General features: G+C 36.3%; 2 protein-coding genes across 5 annotated transcripts in view; one reads left to right on the top strand and one right to left on the bottom strand.

The window, feature by feature from the left end:
• The window catches only part of vcpip1 (valosin containing protein (p97)/p47 complex interacting protein 1), a 290,019-nt gene that overhangs the window by 209,853 nt on the left and 61,978 nt on the right, over positions 1-18,188 (top strand). The gene's annotated exons all lie outside the window — the stretch shown is intronic.
• The window catches only part of esyt2a (extended synaptotagmin-like protein 2a), a 30,018-nt gene that overhangs the window by 2,176 nt on the left and 9,654 nt on the right, over positions 1-18,188 (bottom strand). The window contains exons 3-23 of one of the 4 annotated variants that reach the window (XM_056234541.1): positions 17,758-17,892; positions 17,133-17,209; positions 16,959-17,031; positions 15,197-15,286; positions 14,092-14,147; positions 13,012-13,132; positions 12,751-12,927; positions 12,585-12,667; positions 12,128-12,176; positions 11,851-11,940; positions 11,123-11,218; positions 10,828-10,929; positions 8,126-8,188; positions 6,911-6,985; positions 6,458-6,544; positions 5,023-5,172; positions 2,819-3,207; positions 1,497-1,595; positions 1,259-1,390; positions 1,051-1,156; positions 829-878 (exon numbers count right to left, since the gene is read on the bottom strand). In XM_056234541.1, coding sequence (XP_056090516.1) covers positions 829-878; positions 1,051-1,156; positions 1,259-1,390; positions 1,497-1,595; positions 2,819-3,207; positions 5,023-5,172; positions 6,458-6,544; positions 6,911-6,985; positions 8,126-8,188; positions 10,828-10,929; positions 11,123-11,218; positions 11,851-11,940; positions 12,128-12,176; positions 12,585-12,667; positions 12,751-12,927; positions 13,012-13,132; positions 14,092-14,147; positions 15,197-15,286; positions 16,959-17,031; positions 17,133-17,209; positions 17,758-17,892 — 2,300 coding nt within the window. The remainder of the gene's footprint in view (positions 1-828; positions 879-1,050; positions 1,157-1,258; positions 1,391-1,496; positions 1,596-2,818; positions 3,208-5,022; positions 5,173-6,457; positions 6,545-6,910; positions 6,986-8,125; positions 8,189-10,827; positions 10,930-11,122; positions 11,219-11,850; positions 11,941-12,127; positions 12,177-12,584; positions 12,668-12,750; positions 12,928-13,011; positions 13,133-14,091; positions 14,148-15,196; positions 15,287-16,958; positions 17,032-17,132; positions 17,210-17,757; positions 17,893-18,188) is intronic. The other 3 variants (XM_056234542.1, XM_056234543.1, XM_056234544.1) reach the window with 3 other exon arrangements.

Here is an 18,188-nt window from a genome sequence, read left to right as displayed (position 1 = left end):
TGCATACCTCGGTTGTAACGAGTGGTTATTTCAGTCAAAGTTGCTCTTCTATCAGCTTGAATCAGTCGGCCCATTCTCCTCTGACCTAGCATCAACAAGGCATTTTCGCCCACAGGACTGCCGCATACTGGATGTTTTTCCCTTTTCACACCATTCTTAGTAAACCCTAGAAATGGTTGTGCGTGAAAATCCCAGTAACTGAGCAGATTGTGAAATACTCAGACCGGCCCGTCTGGCACCAACAACCATGCCACGCTCAAAATTGCTTAAATCACTTTTCTTTCCCATTCTGACATTCAGTTTGGAGTTCAGGAGATTGTCTTGACCAGGACCACACCCCTAAAAGCATTGAAGCAACTGCCATGCGATTGGTTGATTAGATAATTGCATTAATGAGAAATTGAACAGGTGTTCCTAATAATCCTTTAGGTGAGTGTATATCTGGATATACACTTTGTATAAAGAATTTTTTTTTTTTTTTTTTACAAGATTTAGACGATTTTTACATGGTGCATCTCATTCATATAATTTTAATGTGAACAAATATAGTAGAATTTAGCCTTCTGAAGCACGAAATATTGAATAGAAAAGTAAATAAAAATACTACTCTATTTTAATGTTTCTTTTTTTACTTTAAAACAAGAATATAATCATTATAATCACAAAATTATGCATTTTCATATGGCACAACGTGCATCAGAGGGTTAAATTGTAAATAACCTTTGTAAAATGCAATTATAAGTAGTGAATATCCAATATTCATATTACTTCAATACAGTAATCAATATCATCAACTTGATCTTTGTAAATGATAAAAAAGGTTTTTACCATTGCGTTGAGCTCTTTGATATTTCCTCAGAAGTCAAGTCAACTAACACCTGAGAAACACACAATCCAAATTTTATATAAAGTAATTTGTTCTTGAGGCACAACAACAAACTAGAAAAGAATAATCAATAATATACATTGTATAAGTGTTATGAACACTGTTTGGGAGGTTATGTATGGTATAAATGGCATGAGGACTGTTATTAATGGGATGGATGTCACCTTTCCCAGCAGCCCTCTGTGTTTTGACAGGATTCCTCCTCCATTCTTCACAGCAACATCTAAAATTCTTCTGTGCAACTCCACGAGTGACACGCTGAATTCATACCTACACAAACAGTGTTTTATTTGATGCAAACACTTGATTTATTGAAATGCGAGAGCAGACTGGAAGAAGAAAATGCTGGAGGGAGAAAAAAACCAAACTGACGTTTGATCGTAGATCGGGTTCACCGTTTTCTTTATCGTGCTTGTTTTTCTACGTCCAGAGCGTCGTTTATCAGGCAGCAAATACAACCGGACGTATGGATCAGAACCACTTTCAGAAGAAGAGATCAGATTCCTGCAAACAAACACATACACAAACACAGAAATATGTATACTTTCATAATAAAAAAATATCTTTCAGAGGCATAACTCAGATGCATCAAAAATCATATGTAACTTACCTGCAGCTGTGCACCACGACAATTAGTTTGTTTCTTTGGGGACTATGCCTGATGGTTAACCGAATTTCCCCTAATGGAGCGAAACCAGGTGAGGCGCCGCTGTAAACACATAGACGGATTAAACTGTAGTTGTGGAGTTGCCATCTCATGAAAACATGAATGAAACAATAATTCATATTCTCCGCTGAACACAGACAAAAAGGTTAAAATTAGAGATGCACCGATACAAAATTTCTCAGATGATATGATAGCCGATTTTCTTAAGAAAAAAAACATCTCTCCCAACTCATACTGTAAACTATACAGGGAACCCTCTCATTTGGTATATTACTGTAATATTAGAGGTTAAAATTAACAACAAAGCCCAAAATATTATATTCAACTGCTAATTATTTTCAGATATAATAATTTCACTCAACTAAAATATTTGTATACAACTCAGTTGCACATAAACACAAATTTATTTTCAATATACATATATAATTAACAGTAAATAAGCTACTCTCAAGTGTTTTTTTATAGCTAACTAATGAACTGTGAACACTGGATAACTTTCCTGAAGTAAATGCAATGTTAAGTGACATTATTATTCACATTTAAGAGTATCAAGAGTATCAAAACGCCATTTATTATTTGAGTTTCGTGATGAAATGGACAGAATTTGAAGTTGAGACTTTTTTTTTCTTTTTAGAAGTAACAAAGCACAAAGCTCTGCGATTATTGGATGGGATGTTCGCTACAAATAATGTTTGGTGTAAGATAAACTGCAGACCTGGCAACCCTGGCTTGATGTACGGGAGATTCATTAGATTAGAGCCCGCTTAAACGTCACTATTTTGGTAACGCTTCCTTTTACAGTACAGTACTTACGTGTACTTACAGTGTACTTACCTAGAAAGTACTGGCTAATATAAGGTAAGTACATTGGGTTAGGTGTAGGTTCAGGGTTAGTACCTAGTTATTACCCAGTAATTATAGTTACTATAATAAGTACATAGTAAGTACATGGGTAACAGGACTGTAAAAGGAAGCGTTACCACTATTTTTTACACTGTTAATAATACGTTATTGTCACATTAACTTCGACAGCCCTAAATTCAACACGAGATATTTTTTTCACACGCAGCATGAGTGACAGTCTGGCACGTTTTTTTCTGCCCCCTTTTGAATGACAGGATATAATCGGTCCTGATCATAGGCTGTTTTTAAACAATCGGCCAATGGCCGATAATGAAAGTAATTGCTTTCCTTCCTGATACCGATCATTGGTCGATACATCTGTGCATTCCTAGTCAAAATATGTTAAAAATGTTAAAGCATACTTCTGTAATTGTTGCATTGTCCTCTGGAGCTCCTGGGTGGTGCTGGGATTGGAGATGTCAGACGCTATGCTGGGTGTGGGCTCTTTGTGGTTCAGGTTTAGCAGAGAGCCAGAAATGGCCAGGTTAGACGCGCTCCGCCCTGATTTAACCAGACGGCCAGACGAGTCCTCCAATGGCCTGATGTCCATTTGGGGTTCCACCCGTGGGGAGAGTGTTGGGGTGGGTTGGGTCCTGGATGTAGGGTTGGGCTGCTGGGCTTTGGATGCCGGGGTGGGCTCTGAAACATTGGGCCGCTGAGGGGAGGGACTGGGGGCCACGCTGGAGCTGGGACGGCGGATCTGAACCGAGGACGGCTGATCCGATGCAGCCAACTTATCCACAGAGATAATCTGAAATTAAAAGAAAAAGGTAAGGAACCAAGGCATATCTGTATATGTTTTTGAGTGTTTGTAGCATGTCCAGTCAAGATGGACCCTTGGTACAGGTCAAAGAACATTTGTTTATTTCTTTGACAGTCATGTTGGTCTGACTCACTTGGTCTTGATTTTGAAACACAAAGTTTTGATTTTATTTTTGTGGTCTACTATAATAGGTTTTCATGCTTGAATGTTCAAAAACCACATCAGGTTTCACATATTTTACATTGTTGTAGCACCTCTCTACCCATTCTGTCATTAGCGCTCTTTTTAGTTCTGGTTTCTATGAAGCCACTCCTTCCAAAAAGTGCAATGTTCTCTGATTGGTCAGCTGAAAAGTGTGTTGTGATTGGTCAACCTTTTCGAGCATGTTTTGGAAATGACACACTCCTTACCATAGTCGTGAGTTTCAACACACTACTAATGCAACTCAACCAGGCCTTGGCCCTTTTTTTTTTGCATATGCCTTGGGCTGGAATTATGTATATGAGGAATATTGTGACGTATGTTCCCGGAAGAAAACTCAAGACTACAATCGAGGAGTTTAGAGAGTTCAGAAACAGTGCGCACTGATATAGAAAAATATATAGCTTAAGCATAATATGTCTTCTTTAAGGCACTATTTTTGATTTAAGCTGCTTTTAGACAATATATATTGTTAAAAGTGCTATAAAAAGGAAGTAAAATTTTAGTAGGCTGTAGTTTTAGCTGGTTTCATCAATGCTGTGGTCACTTCCAGTTTAGTTTTTATTGTATTTAATGGACATATTCCTAGTTCATTCTATCTTAATTTTAGTTTCAATTTAAGGTTTCAGTTGAGGAATATACAGACCGTTGTAAGAGCTATTCACAATCACATGTAAAATATGCAAGACTTTTGAAGTGAAGATTTGCAAAACCCGCTACTGCTAGGTGAACTTTAAATACATTTTATGCACAATATATTTTAATTGTGAAGAATTCCTTTTTACTCCACCCATCCATTAACTCTTTCCCTGCCATTGACGGAAATTTCCGGCTTTCCATGTTTTCCCTGTTATACGGTGGGGGGGGGGGGGGGGGGGGGGGGGGGGGGGCTATTACGCATCTTCCGAAAGAGTACTGAATCTTTTTTTCAAAAGACATGCAAATAAACGTCAGAAACAAGCAACAGCATATGTAAGCAGATGCATATGTAAAATAACACGATAACCAACATTAAACAGCATATAAATCTGCCTAATGTTACTGAATGAAATGTCGACCCAGGACGAGCTATAGGACTATGCAAGCATTAGGGATGTTGATGGACTCAATCTACTCCATCTATGTTTTGATCATCATTCTAAATCCGATCTGGATGTAGTTTTTGACAAAACCAAGTTTTTCTCAGCTTACTGCTCAAAATGTTTTTTTTGTTTATGAAACTTACCAACAATCAAGCTAGAATAAAACGGTTTTCTTTGTTGTTAAAAGCAGATGGGCTGTTCTTTCTTTTGATACATTGCATTGCATGTTCAGATATTCAAACAACAAAATATTATGGGGGCCATTAAAATTTTGTGAAAATAATAAAAAATGCTGGTGGTGGTTAGCAAAAAAAAAATTTAAACACTGCAAGGGAAAGAGTTAATTATATAATATTATATTATATTTAATATTAATATTTTTTGTTATTTTTATTTCAGTTAGAGCTTGAACCATTGTTTTTAGTTTTGTTTCTGTAAGTTTTCCTTTCTATTTCTTTCATACTTTCTATTAAATGATGTTATTTCAGTTAAAGAATATGTGTGTGTGTGTGTGTGTTACCCTAAGTGCCATCTTCATCTTGAGTGTAGCACCGGGTCCTGAGTTCTTGAGAAGGAATCGCTGACTGATAGTCATCTGATCCTCCTGCAGCAGCTTAGACAGAGGAAGAGAAAACGTCCCTAGGGAACACTCGTGTTTGTCATCCTTTACCTGCACACACACACACAACATCAGAATGTGCAAGAAACATCTGTCTTGTAAGCATGGAAAGTTCCAGATTTTTATACTATATATATATACACACTCACCTAAAGGAATATTAGGAACACCATACTAATACTGTGTATGACCCCCTTTCGCCTTCAGAACTGCCTTAATTCTACGTGGCATTGATTCAACAAGGTACTGAAAGCATTCTTTAGAAATGTTGGCCCATATTGATAGGATAGCATCTTGCAGTTGATGGAGATTTGTGGGATGCACATCCAGGGCACGAAGCTCCCATTCCACCACATCCCAAAGATGCTCTATTGGGTTGAGATCTGGTGACTGTGGGGGCCATTTTAGTACAGTGAACTCATTGTCATGTTCAAGAAACCAATTTGAAATGATTCAAGCTTTGTGACATGGTGCATTATCCTGCTGGAAGTAGCCATCAGAGGATGGGTACATGGTGGCCATAAAGGGATGGACATGGTCAGAAACAATGCTCAGGTAGGCCGTGGCATTTAAACGATGCCCAATTGGCACTAAGGGGCCTAAAGTGTGCCAAGAAAACATCCCCCACACCATTACACCACTTCAACTGTCCAATTTTGGTGAGCAATTATAGCCTCTTTTTCCTATTTGTAGTGGAGATGAGTGGTACCCGGTGGGGTCTTCTGCTGTTGTAGCCCATCCGCCTCAAGGTTGTGCGTGTTGTGGCTTCACAAATGCTTTGCTGCATACCTCGGTTGTAACGAGTGGTTATTTCAGTCAAAGTTGCTCTTCTATCAGCTTGAATCAGTCGGCCCATTCTCCTCTGACCTCTAGCAACAACAAGGCATTCTCGCCCACAGGACTGCCACATACTGGATGTTTTTCCCTTTTCACACCATTCTTTGTAAACCCTAGAAATGGTTGTGCGTGAAAATCCCAGTAACTGAGCAGATTGTGAAATACTCAGACCGGCCCGTTTGGCACCAACAACCATGCCACGCTCAAAATTGCTTAAATCACTTTTCTTTCCCATTCTGATATTCAGTTTGGAGTTCAGGAGATTGTCTTGACCAGGACCACACCCCTAAATGCATTGAAGCAACTGCCATGTGATTGGTTGATTGGATAATTGCATTAATGAGAAATTGAACAGGTGTTCCTAATAATCCTTTAGGTGAGTGTATATGCTTGCTTGCTACCTCTTGAAGGGTTCAAGTCTACTCCTTTTGGTTACCAGCCCACATTTTTTACCTCTAGAGGTCATAACCCCATGTGTACGTGTCTGTTTGTGCTTTACCTCCACTTCAAGTTCTTGACACTTTGGATTGTGGATCAGGAATGTGAAGGCCTCCTCCCAAACCGGCTCGTTGGTTTTATATCGTTTCTATAATGACAAGGGAATGTGAAACATTTAACCTTTAAATATTTAACAAAAGTGGAAAACACAAAGGCTCTGATTCTGGAATTATTTGACCATACAAAGTCACAGTAAAGTCTGATTTAAGCAACCTTGCAGCATTTAAGCATCCTTACAGCCAAATATTGTCATACAATGACAGCTAAACATCTCTCTACTGTTAAATATAATGCCAGTGTATTTATTTATCTCTTTTCACGCAAAGCCACTTCAATGAGCTTCAAACTATTTCATATTCAAATGTGCACATGTAAGAAAAACACAATATGCACCTCTGAAATTAAAGATGGATAAAATAAAGAAGCAATCACTTGTGTGTGTCAGTGTGTTTACCTTGCTATTAAAGGATTTGTGTCCCACAGTAAACTGGACAAATGGACTGGGCACACTGGTTACCTTTTTACCGGACTGGAGAATATACAAATGTTTATTAACATCCCTTTCACATTCAAACACGTACCAATATACCATATCAAACTTAACCGCACATACTAAAGCAAAGAACAACAAACAAACAATGTGTCATTTTCAAATATGTAACAATCCGGAATACATATTTACCTAATAATGACTTGAAATTATGCTTAGTAAACATATCATATTTACTCCTGTCTAAGGAGTCTATATGAACCACACCTGTGGCTTGCTGTCAATGACTATAGACATTTAAGTCGTGAATAAATATTTAATCTATGCGATTATTACATTATTCTGAAAGTATAACCATAGCATTTAAACATTACCCCCCGGTTTCACAGACAAGGCTTAAGCCTAGTCCCAGACTAAAATGTTTGAGCTGTTTTAACTGAAAGCAACTTGCACAGACACAATAAAATATGTCAGTGCCATTGTTATGTATCAAGATGCACACCAGTAATGTTGTTTTCTAAGGAACATTATTAAAAGCTAAGAAAATGTCCTAATTTGCCCTAAAATGTCCTAAAAAGGGTTAATCCTGGCTTAATCTAAGATATATATATATATATATTTTTTTTTTTTTTCATGTTTTTCTTTTTGATTTTTTAAACTGCAGGAAGAATCTAAATGATTGATTGTGGCAAGCGACAGCATGCCATAGATGTGGTGGACATTGAATTTGGAAATATTTTTATTAAATTAAAGGATGAAAATAATCCAAATTTCTTCTATTTGGGAATATTTTCCCTTATGAATGGCATTTACTATATTAATATCAGGACTTGTTCTTAAGCATGGTCTTATATGTTGCATTTATGTAAGATCATGTGTGTATACATACGTTTGATTCGTAAATTACTTGAATCAAATGCAATCAACTCAGAACTGTGAAAATGAGATTGGAAAGCTGGCTGGGATTTGCGCGAGTGAAAAAGCTGTGGCTTCCAGAGAGCCTGTTACTGTCTGAATTCAGTGCGTTTCAGACGCAGGTCTACATGCGGTTAATCGAAGCACACGGACAGCACACGCGGTACCTGCTGCAGATCATCTTACACACAGTACCTTGAGAGCTCTTTCTACATCTTTCTTTGTGTATGTGTGTGTAAATTGTGAGAAAACTGGTTGTGTTACCTTTTTTGCTTTATTGACCGTACCCTTCTTCAGACCTGCATTGTTGAATTCTAAAGGATTGCGCTTATTTCCCCAAGCAGAAAAGGATGAGACACACGCGCAAACAAATACAAATACAGGCAGGATTATTAGGAGGATTGCATGCAGTTAAATTCATAATTGCACAAAAACACACAGACACAGAGTACTCATCCATACACAACAAAATGAATGATGGTTACAGTTTTAATGCATGGTTAACCTGATGAAAATATTAAAAGAGGAGGCCTGAGAAACGGTCCTAGCAAAACACAGTTCAGATGTCAAGGACGGTGATGAAGAAAGAATGAAAGAGAAATATAGACAAGGCAATCCAAAGAGAATCAGTCCAACCCACACTTCACTGAAAATCAACCTGCAACAATTCTAATGGCAGAAACATGCAATACCACGTACAGGATGCCTCAATAAACTTGAACGCTCTCACGGTGACAGATGAAGATGATAAAATGAGCCATGAGCCATTACAGCGACAATTATACAACAGTTATTTACGGTCCTCGAATTTGATTGGTCAAGCGTGCTGATGTTTTATAAAATATCACTTGCTTGCTGCTCAGCGACACACAACAGTTGGTGCTGTTTGGAAAAATTGAACAAATTTGTTGTGCAACGCTAGGCAAACATTTTTTAATGTTAAAATGATTAAAATAAAAAGTTGTTCAATATTACATTTCTTATAGAACTGTTGTATAAAGGCAATATCACACTCATCATTCTGTTATCTATGGCTGAATCACAGCCACTCGTTTGTTATTACTTAATTCGTATGCATTTCAAACAGTGAAGTGTAGAGTAAGAACTGTTTCGGTAACACTTCATTTAAAGAGTGTCTTTGTTACACGTTACATGTACTTACTACAGAAATAAATAACAGTAAATTATGCATAATTACAAGCCACTAACCCTTAACCTAACCCTAAAGTTAGTACATGTTAATTAATATATTACTCATTGTATAATTACACACTGTAACAAGGACACCTTAAAATAAAGTGTAACCCCTGTTTCATTCAACATGCTCCCAACTTTGACACTCTACTACACCTCTACCTTACACCCCCCAACACCTACACTACTGTTCAAAAGTTTAGAGTCTGTAAGATCTTTAATGTTTTTGAAAGAAGTCTCTTATCTTCACCAAGGTTTAAAAAAAAAACAGTAATATTGTGAAATAGTATTACAATTTAAAATAACTATTTTCTATTTTTATATATTACAAAATGTAATTTATTCCTGTGATGCAAAGCTGAATTTTAAGCATTATGACTCCAGTCTTTAGTGCCACATGATCCATCAGATCCTAATATGCTGATATTGTGCTCAAGAAACATTTCTTATTATTAACAATGTTAAAAAAAAGTTGTGCTGTTTATTTTTTCTGTAAACTGTGATAAAAAAAAAAATCCCGATTCTCTGATGAATAGAAAGTAAAAAAAAAAACAGCATTTATTTAAAATAGAAATCTTTTGTAACATTATAAAATGTCTTTAATGTCACTTTTAAACAACTCTTTCAAAAATAAAAAAAATCTTACTGACCCCAAACTTTTGAACTGTAGAGTATGTCAATGCAAAAGCTGTCTTACAGCCCTGCCCCAACCCATATCATTGCTGGAGTAACACAATCCCACGTGTACACCTGTTTATTATGGTTTAAAATAAGATCATGATGTAATCACTGAGGCTACATTCACACAGTGAATGTTCGAGATTCGCAAACAAATTTACTAACAGGTGCGAGTCTCAAATTGTCCCGTAAATACAACAGCAGACAGGAGTGGGTCGAATAATGCCTGTATGGACATGTCACTGAAGTCAATCTTTCTCTAACATAATTAATCCACAAATATTTAGTCTATTTTGAGATCATCAATATTGACCAATAACTACTTCATCCTCCTTCCAAATGTGGCCTCATCAATTAAAAACTAAAACGTTTCTGATTTCAAATAATCTTAAAGTGAATTCTGATCAAATGTATTTAGTAAATCATTTTAATTTCAGCAATTTTGTGCATTGCCTACTTTGTTATCATATGGTATTAGCATGTGTGTGTGTGACTTCTTTTGTTGTTGTTGCATTTATCTAATAATTGTTCATAAAAGTATAATGGAGATCTGTATGATAATACAAACAGTGATGATCTGACAACCTGATTTCTAGATATCGGTATCATCATTGGTCAATAAAAAAATGTTATCAGCAATATGCCCATAACCACATCATAACCTCATTTAGCACTACAAACAGGGCTCATAATAACCACACTCTGTAGCTGTGTGAACATAATAATATTTCCCTGAACTGCCTCTGACACTATATATTCAAATGCCCTCTTTAAAGGAAAAAAGTACACCTTTGCAATGGAAAAACAACTGCACACCAAAAAATGGCTGCATTAACACCTCTAATACAGAGACTATTTATATCTATGCAAAATGCAGACAGGGCCTCTCTGAATACTAGCATGCTGACATGACGAACCAGGACATAAACAAATACAAACAAAGCAGTCCGCAGAGTTTGAACAGCATTACAGGAAGAATTTACATGCAAAAGGGAAGTTGAGAGGAAACTATGAAACATTTGTAAATGAAGTAACCAGCTGTTAATGCACCAGATGCAGGTAAAATCTAATGGAAATGCAGCAGAGTGACTCACAAACATTGTCCTGTAGAGGGCAGAAGTGTTCTCACAGAACACCAGCCCAGCAGAGCGGCGCTCTCTCAGACACCCACTGCCCACGTACCCCTCAAAAACACTCTTCACCCCGAACGACAGGAAACCAGAGCAGGGCAACAGAAAGAAATAGAGGATGAAAGAAGAAAAGGCAAAGTGTAGTAGGAGAAGTGATGTCAGATGAAATAGGGAAGGTGGAGCACTGAGAAATAAGGAAGCAAGAAAGAAAGCTAGTGTGTGTGTGTGTGTGTGTGTGTGTGTGTGTTTTAATACTCACTGGCAGATTTTTGGCTGAGTCCAGGAGCACCAGCAGTAATGCTGATGACAGTCCATCATTGGCCTGCCCTTTATATGCTTTAACGCTGCTTAAAACCTAAAAAGCAACACATACAATTTTCATCAGTGTGTGTGTGTGTGATCTACATTGTGGGGATCTTCCACTAAAAGAAAAAGACTAAATAATGTCTAATTTTACATGCCTAAATAATGTCTAATTTTACATGCAATAAGGTGCATCCCTATTACTATATTTACTAAGATTTTAACCCTACTGTTTCGGCTACCAACAATTTTTGGCCGAAATCAGTGACCGAAACAAATGTTTAATTAGCGGTTCTCTGACAGCATGTTCTGACGGTTTAGCATCTATTGATAATAATAAGAATTGTTGAAGCACCAAAATAGGACATTATTATGCTTTCTGAAGGTCTTCATGTGACACTGAAGACCAGATTAATAATGCTGAAAACTCAACTTTTCCATCACAGGAATAAATTACATTTTAAATTATATTAAAATGGAAAATAGTTACTTTAAACTTAATAATATTTCACAATATTACGGTTTCTGCTTTATTTTTATTAAAAGACTTCTTTCAAAAATATACAAAAAATTCAACCCAACCCAACCCAAATTTTGATTTTGTTATTTGATCAGTTAAGTCTGATTTGTAAACAGAAGTCATATCATATCACTATGTTGTGTTTAAGGGGAGTGTTATGTTACCTCGTCGAGTTTATCAGGTGTAGGGAGAAGAGAAAGCCATTCAATCTTCAGGTGAAGCTTCCCTTTAGCGATATCATCAAGTACAAACCACTGCACACAAACACAAGTCAGGGGATTTATTATATAAATAAGTTTATAATATATTTTATAATATAAAAACATATGGGTTTGGAACATCATATGGGTTTGGAAAGTCATATGGGTTTGGAACATCAAGCTACTAATTTAAGCAGTTTTTCTGTAAGACCAAAATCAGACAAAAAAATAAAATTTGTACCTCATCTACTTTCTGTTCCTTCTGTAGTTCATCTACATTGAGAGTAAGACTAAAGAATACAGGAGGAGAAACATCAGATTAACACACACACACACACAATGGGTTTCTATGTTTTATGGGGACTTTCTATAGACATAATGATTTTTATACTGTACAAACTGTATATTCTATCCTCTGACCTTAACCCTAACACCTAAACCTAACTATCACAGAAAACTTTCTGCATCATTACATTTTCAAAATAACATAATTTAGTGTGATTCATAAGCTGTTTTCGGGGACCAAAAATGTCCCCACAAGGTCAAAGATTTCTGTTATTTCTATCCTTGTGGGGACCAAACGTAGGGAATAGCTGAACCACAGACACACACAGACCCTGAAAATCTTTATGGTGGGATTCTGAAGTATGACTTCTTGTGATTATTTGATGATTGATTAGATCAATCACAGCCATTACCTTCCCAGAAAATCATCCTTATCTGTGTCCTCATCATACAGCTCTATCTCCAAATTCTGTCCTGAGTGATCGTACACACATGCCTAAAACACACACATAAACACCTAGGTTAGCAATTCAAAACATGTCAGTGATAGACACACTTGCACACAAATCAGCCCCTTACCTCATAAACTTCATTCCATTTAGGGTTTATCGACTCTTTGATGACTTTGGATCTGAAGAGCTGATTACCGAGTTGAAGGACCCCATACGGGTCCGACTTTCCTTTTATCATACCACCCAGAAACGTGTCCTTCCCCACCAGGTCCTGTGCTTCCAGAAAGTGAATCCGCAGAACGCCCTACACCAAACACACACGCATTATATGATAGAAATATTATCTGTACACGTGTATGTGAAGCGTGTATGTGTGTGTGCGTGTCACCTTTGGCATAGGGAAGCGGAGTCTGGAAATCTGTGCATCGTTTACAAGTGGAATAGTGATTTTGTTTGGCAGCACAAGAAAACTGTATATGATATCCTGAATAACACTGTCACACAGACCACTGTAAGAGAGAGATAATAAAAAAAAGACATATAAAAACAAACTACTCAAATGCGTTAAATTCAGTCTATCCACCCACCCATCAATAAATACATACAGCTTATGAACCATTATCTTCCAAAGATTTTTTTAAGGGCTATTATGGACCACTTGCAATACATACAATCATGTATATATATATATATATATATACAGTATATGTGTGCGTGTACGTTAAAGCTCCATAACGCTTCCTCCATCCTCCCCCAGCAGTTCTCCATTAGTAGCATTCTCATTTAAGTATTGCCATTTATAGTCATTGAAACCTCTTACATCCCCAGTATGTTAATGACTATCTATAGCATTATTTTTTCAATTAATTTGCATTACTTGAACATGTACTTCATTTGAGAGTGATCAAAGAATTCAGATTGATTTCAGCTCCGATGTCTGAGCAGAAGAGAGCATGAAATATGACTCTTCTGTAAGGGTGTGTGTGAGAGAGAGAGAGAGGAAAATATATAACAAAAGACAAGATCTCATTCCCCACGCCTAAACCACACCAGCTCCACCTATAATATGACTATAAAAGGAAAGAGAGAGAGAGAGAGAGACTCTGGAAAAACACATTAAACTCTACATTTGGACACATACGTTGATGGTAGGGGATCCTAGGGCGGCCTTTAAGATAAACAGATTATTATAAGACCCCATCATCACCATCACAAGTGGGTGTAACCTCTGATGTGGTCTGACAGGAAGAGCAGCATTTCTGAGACTAGAGTGAGCGTGTATAATGTTTGTGTGAGAGACTGTTATCTATGTCACCTCAAAATACTAAATAGGTCATGTGACAGCATGTGTGTGTTTCAAAGGGAGGCTGACTGATCCACTTTCCAGGTTCATGAAACTGACATACGGTAATAACATGACTACATTATATATAATGCATGTGTGTGATGGCTGACACGTGTCACTCACTTTATTCCAGGAATGTCCAGCATATTTGTAAGACCCGTCCAGTTTATATCCAGAAACTGAGAGAGATACAGCCACATTTAACATTGTTTAATACATTATGGTTGTAGGTGCAAATGCCTGTGTTTGTTTCCTATAAAATATATCCTTTATCTTTCACAGCAGTAACAAGGCCATTGAACTGATATATAATGTTAATATAACAGTAACTGCACACTTTATCAGCAGTCTTGGTCCTCAGTCCTCAAAAAAAATCTTCAGTAAAGAGTTTCAAGCCATGAACCAAACCAAAAAACTTTGTTTTTTAAAGCAAAAAAGTATTTGAAAATAGGAACAAGACTGTATATATGTATTTAATGAAGGATATAAATTATTATATCCAGTCTTCAGTGTCACACGATCCTTCAGAAATATTTGTAATATGCTGATTTAGTGCTCAGAATTTTTTTTTTAGTATTATCTTAGTTGAAAAAATTTTGTTCTGCTTAATATTTTTGTGGAAACCGTGATATATATATTTTGGATTCCTCAAGAGAACAGCATTTATTTGCAATGGAATATTTATGTATCAATGTACAAGTCTTAAAACTTAATGCATCCTTGCTGAATAAAAGGATTCATTTCTTTTTTTGGATCAAGACTTCCAGGTAAATTATAAAAATAGCAGTTAGTGTTGATTTTGATGCAGAAACCAACACTTTATCTTAATGTTTAAGATACTGATATTAAAGTAAAGTATCCAATAGATCAATATTCTGGATCAAGACTTCCAGGAAATGAACAGCTGAGAATGAGATGAACGAGGAATAGATTTAGATATTTCTTAACAGTTTCTGCAGAGCAGGTCAGTGCAGTGTTCTGAGTCTGATCAAAAAAACTTTAGTGGAGTAACAAGGGGGCGGGTTATTGTTAAATAACAGGCACATTCTCATCATTCTTTATATTGTATGATCTCATCTAATGTATATGTCAGGTATGTAGTATAAAAAACTAATCAGATACAAAGACACATTGAAAGCAAGTTCTTCTGCAATATGTTTGTCTGTGTGTGTGTGTGTGTGTGTGTGTGTGTGTGTGTGTGTGTGTGGTCACATGGTGGTTAACGTACGGGTTTCTGGAGGAAGAACACAGACAGGGCGCCAATCAGAGGCATGTCTCCTAGCAACGGGTCCATGATGACCCTCAACACCCCATTAAGCTACACATACAAACAACAAAGCAATAAATGGTAAGCAAAAAAATGTAGCAGTACAAAATATCATTTTATAATATTTTTCATAATTAATCTGACATTTAAAGGCACAGTATGCAAGTGTCGCCGCTAGAAGTTGCTTTTTCAAAACAAAAACAACGTTTTTTTTATGCTTATATGCCATAGTCGGCCGCTCCAGCTTCTTTCGTTATGTTGTTTATGTCCATTACAATTAAAGTTACGTTTAACGTTTGCCTGTTCCTGCCTCCTCCTTCCCTTAACTTGAACTTTGTTACGTTTGATCACTTAAAATCACATTATTTTATTTCATTCTAATAAAATAGCCGTGAGGGCTGAATTACTGCTCATAGAAGTGAGTTTATTTTACAAATTAAAATTGTGGGGTAAGGCAGCGCTGTTTTACTTGGTCAAAACAATCATACTAAATACATTTGAGTATGTTGAAAGTTATGTTAACGTTCGCTTGGTGGCTGCTGGTATGAGACACTTGTTGCACACTGCAGTAAGCTAGTTTGATATTAGAATATCATATTAATAAAAGCTGGATGATTTGTGTTCCTAAATGGGATGTAATTCATTTTAAAATATATTGTATGATGGAGAAAATGCTGTATTACTGTTATTACAAATAAAGCTCTTTCTGATTATACTATGTTAGCCACTTGACAAAATGGTGTAGTCTGATTTACTTTTTGGGTACAAACATGTTACTTACGGTAAATCAAGAAAACAAGAGATTCCAACAATAAGACTAACAATGTTGACCTATATAACACAGATTAGTTTTCTGTCGATAATGATAATGAAACAGTTGCTCAACTGTCTAATAAAAACACATAATGTATTAAAGCGTCTTTTGGTGTTTCCATGGTTTTTACGAAAGTAGAACCGGAAATTGAAGGTAATGCGGATATGACGTCATTGACAGGTGACGGAATGAGGAGGGCTGTTACACTGGATAAAATTGCTAATTTCTCTGGTTTTAAAAATTGATGGAAACATATGGGATAATATAAGTACACAATTGAACAAAATGTATAACACTGTGCTAGTGGTTTTTGGATATTTTAAATGAAAAAAAATCTTACATATTGTGCCTTTAATCGCATTTTTTTACCAATAAAACATTGGAAAGAGGACAGGGAATCATGGGGGAAAGGAAGAATGAAAGTGAGAAATGTTGGATTTCAAACTTTCTGGCATGAGCACTACAGCTGAATGTATTGCAGCATACAGTATGCATTTACCACTAGGCATTTTAATACAAAGAATTCCGACTTATGTGTAAATCGCATGCGTTATATGCGCAGGTCACCGGAGTGATCCTGCTCAGGTCATTTCCTGATACCACCACCCCTCCTCTCCATATCGTTTCCTGTAACATCTCCACTATCCTCTCCAGTTAAAGGCAAAAGCTCATAAATAATTAAAAAAAACTTTTGCTTGCACATATATAAGAAGATACTACCATTATCTCTAATGCCTGACTCTAATTTAACAGAGAAAAGAAGCTCTTCTGACATGAAGTTCAAAAGGCTCATGTCATGTGTGGTTGCTCTGATTGTTATCAGGGTAATGGGGACCTACTCAAATGTAAGCAACTTATGCAAGCACCACACAAACAGGCATGGGTCACACAATTGTCTCTGTGTCTTACCTGTATGCTCTTGATTCCTGCACGGCAGTAGTATTTCTTAATGTCCACATCAATTTCAGTGTTTCCGACAAAACTACACAAATACAACAACAACAAAAAAGAAAAAAGAAAAAAACAGTTTTAAAAAATGCCCATTAATGAGTCCCAGTGGTTAACTGTGTCTGTGTACTTTACCTGATCTGTAGGTCCATAATAATCTGTCGTTTATCCACATTCTCTGTATAAACTTTCACTCCATCAACCCTGAGAGGCTGCAGACAAACAAAAACATATTATATTTTGAGTTTAAGAAAAACATGTGTGGGTTTAAAAAGCTGTACTACGGGACAAATGTTGAATATGTTAAATATTAAGTTAAATATGACTAAACCTTCCTTTGTGGATGTCCTCAAAGGTACAAAAAAAAAATGATTTTTTTATTTATAATCTTTTTTATTCTTCATTTTATGGGTAGATTTAGGGTTTGAGTTGATCTGTAGCAATTATAAATAGCTTTATATAACACAACAGAAGTCTTTGGTATGTCCTCAAAGGTAAAAACAGATAAAAAAAAAAAGTGCTTTTATTAATTTATAATAAATGAATCTATTAATACAGCATAGTGAATACATTACACTAATTTAGATATAATTAAACCATCATAATATAGTTTAATAATAATTATAGCATACTTTGTAATTTATTTTTAATGTTTTTATGGGCATTTTTTCAATGCAAAAAGTTCTCTTTCAGGGAAAGGTTTAGGGTTTGAGTTATGGTATGTCCTAATTTAGATAGCTAGGTAAACATGTGCATGTACCTTGTCCCCCATGTCTATTTTGGAGAAGGTGAAAGTACTAAGGTGCGCATTGGCCCCCTGCACTGCTGGTTCAATGGTCTCTCTGAAGATTTTATCTACAAACTGACAAATATATGGCCACATCTGATGCACAGTCTGTGAAAAGAAAAGAGAAAGAGAGAGAGAGTTAATACTCTTGAGGAGACATTTCTGGGTTATCCTAGATGCAGATCTATTTTTATGAAACCACCCCACCACACACACACACACACACACACATGTTGTGTTTTCATGTTTTATGGGGACTTTCCATAGACATAATGATTTTTATACTGTGCAGACTGTATATTCTATTCCCTTACACTGCCCCTATCCCTAAACCTACCCATCACAGGAAACATTCTGCATTTTTACATTTTCAAACAACATCACTTAGTATGATTTATAAGCTG

This window comes from Rhinichthys klamathensis, unplaced genomic scaffold (genome assembly GCF_029890125.1).
Source record: "Rhinichthys klamathensis goyatoka isolate OS25496 unplaced genomic scaffold, OSU_Roscu_1.1 h1tg000398l_1, whole genome shotgun sequence".
In the NCBI taxonomy this organism is placed as follows: Eukaryota; Metazoa; Chordata; class Actinopteri; order Cypriniformes; family Leuciscidae; genus Rhinichthys; species Rhinichthys klamathensis.
This window is presented reverse-complemented; position numbering and strand designations above follow the sequence as displayed.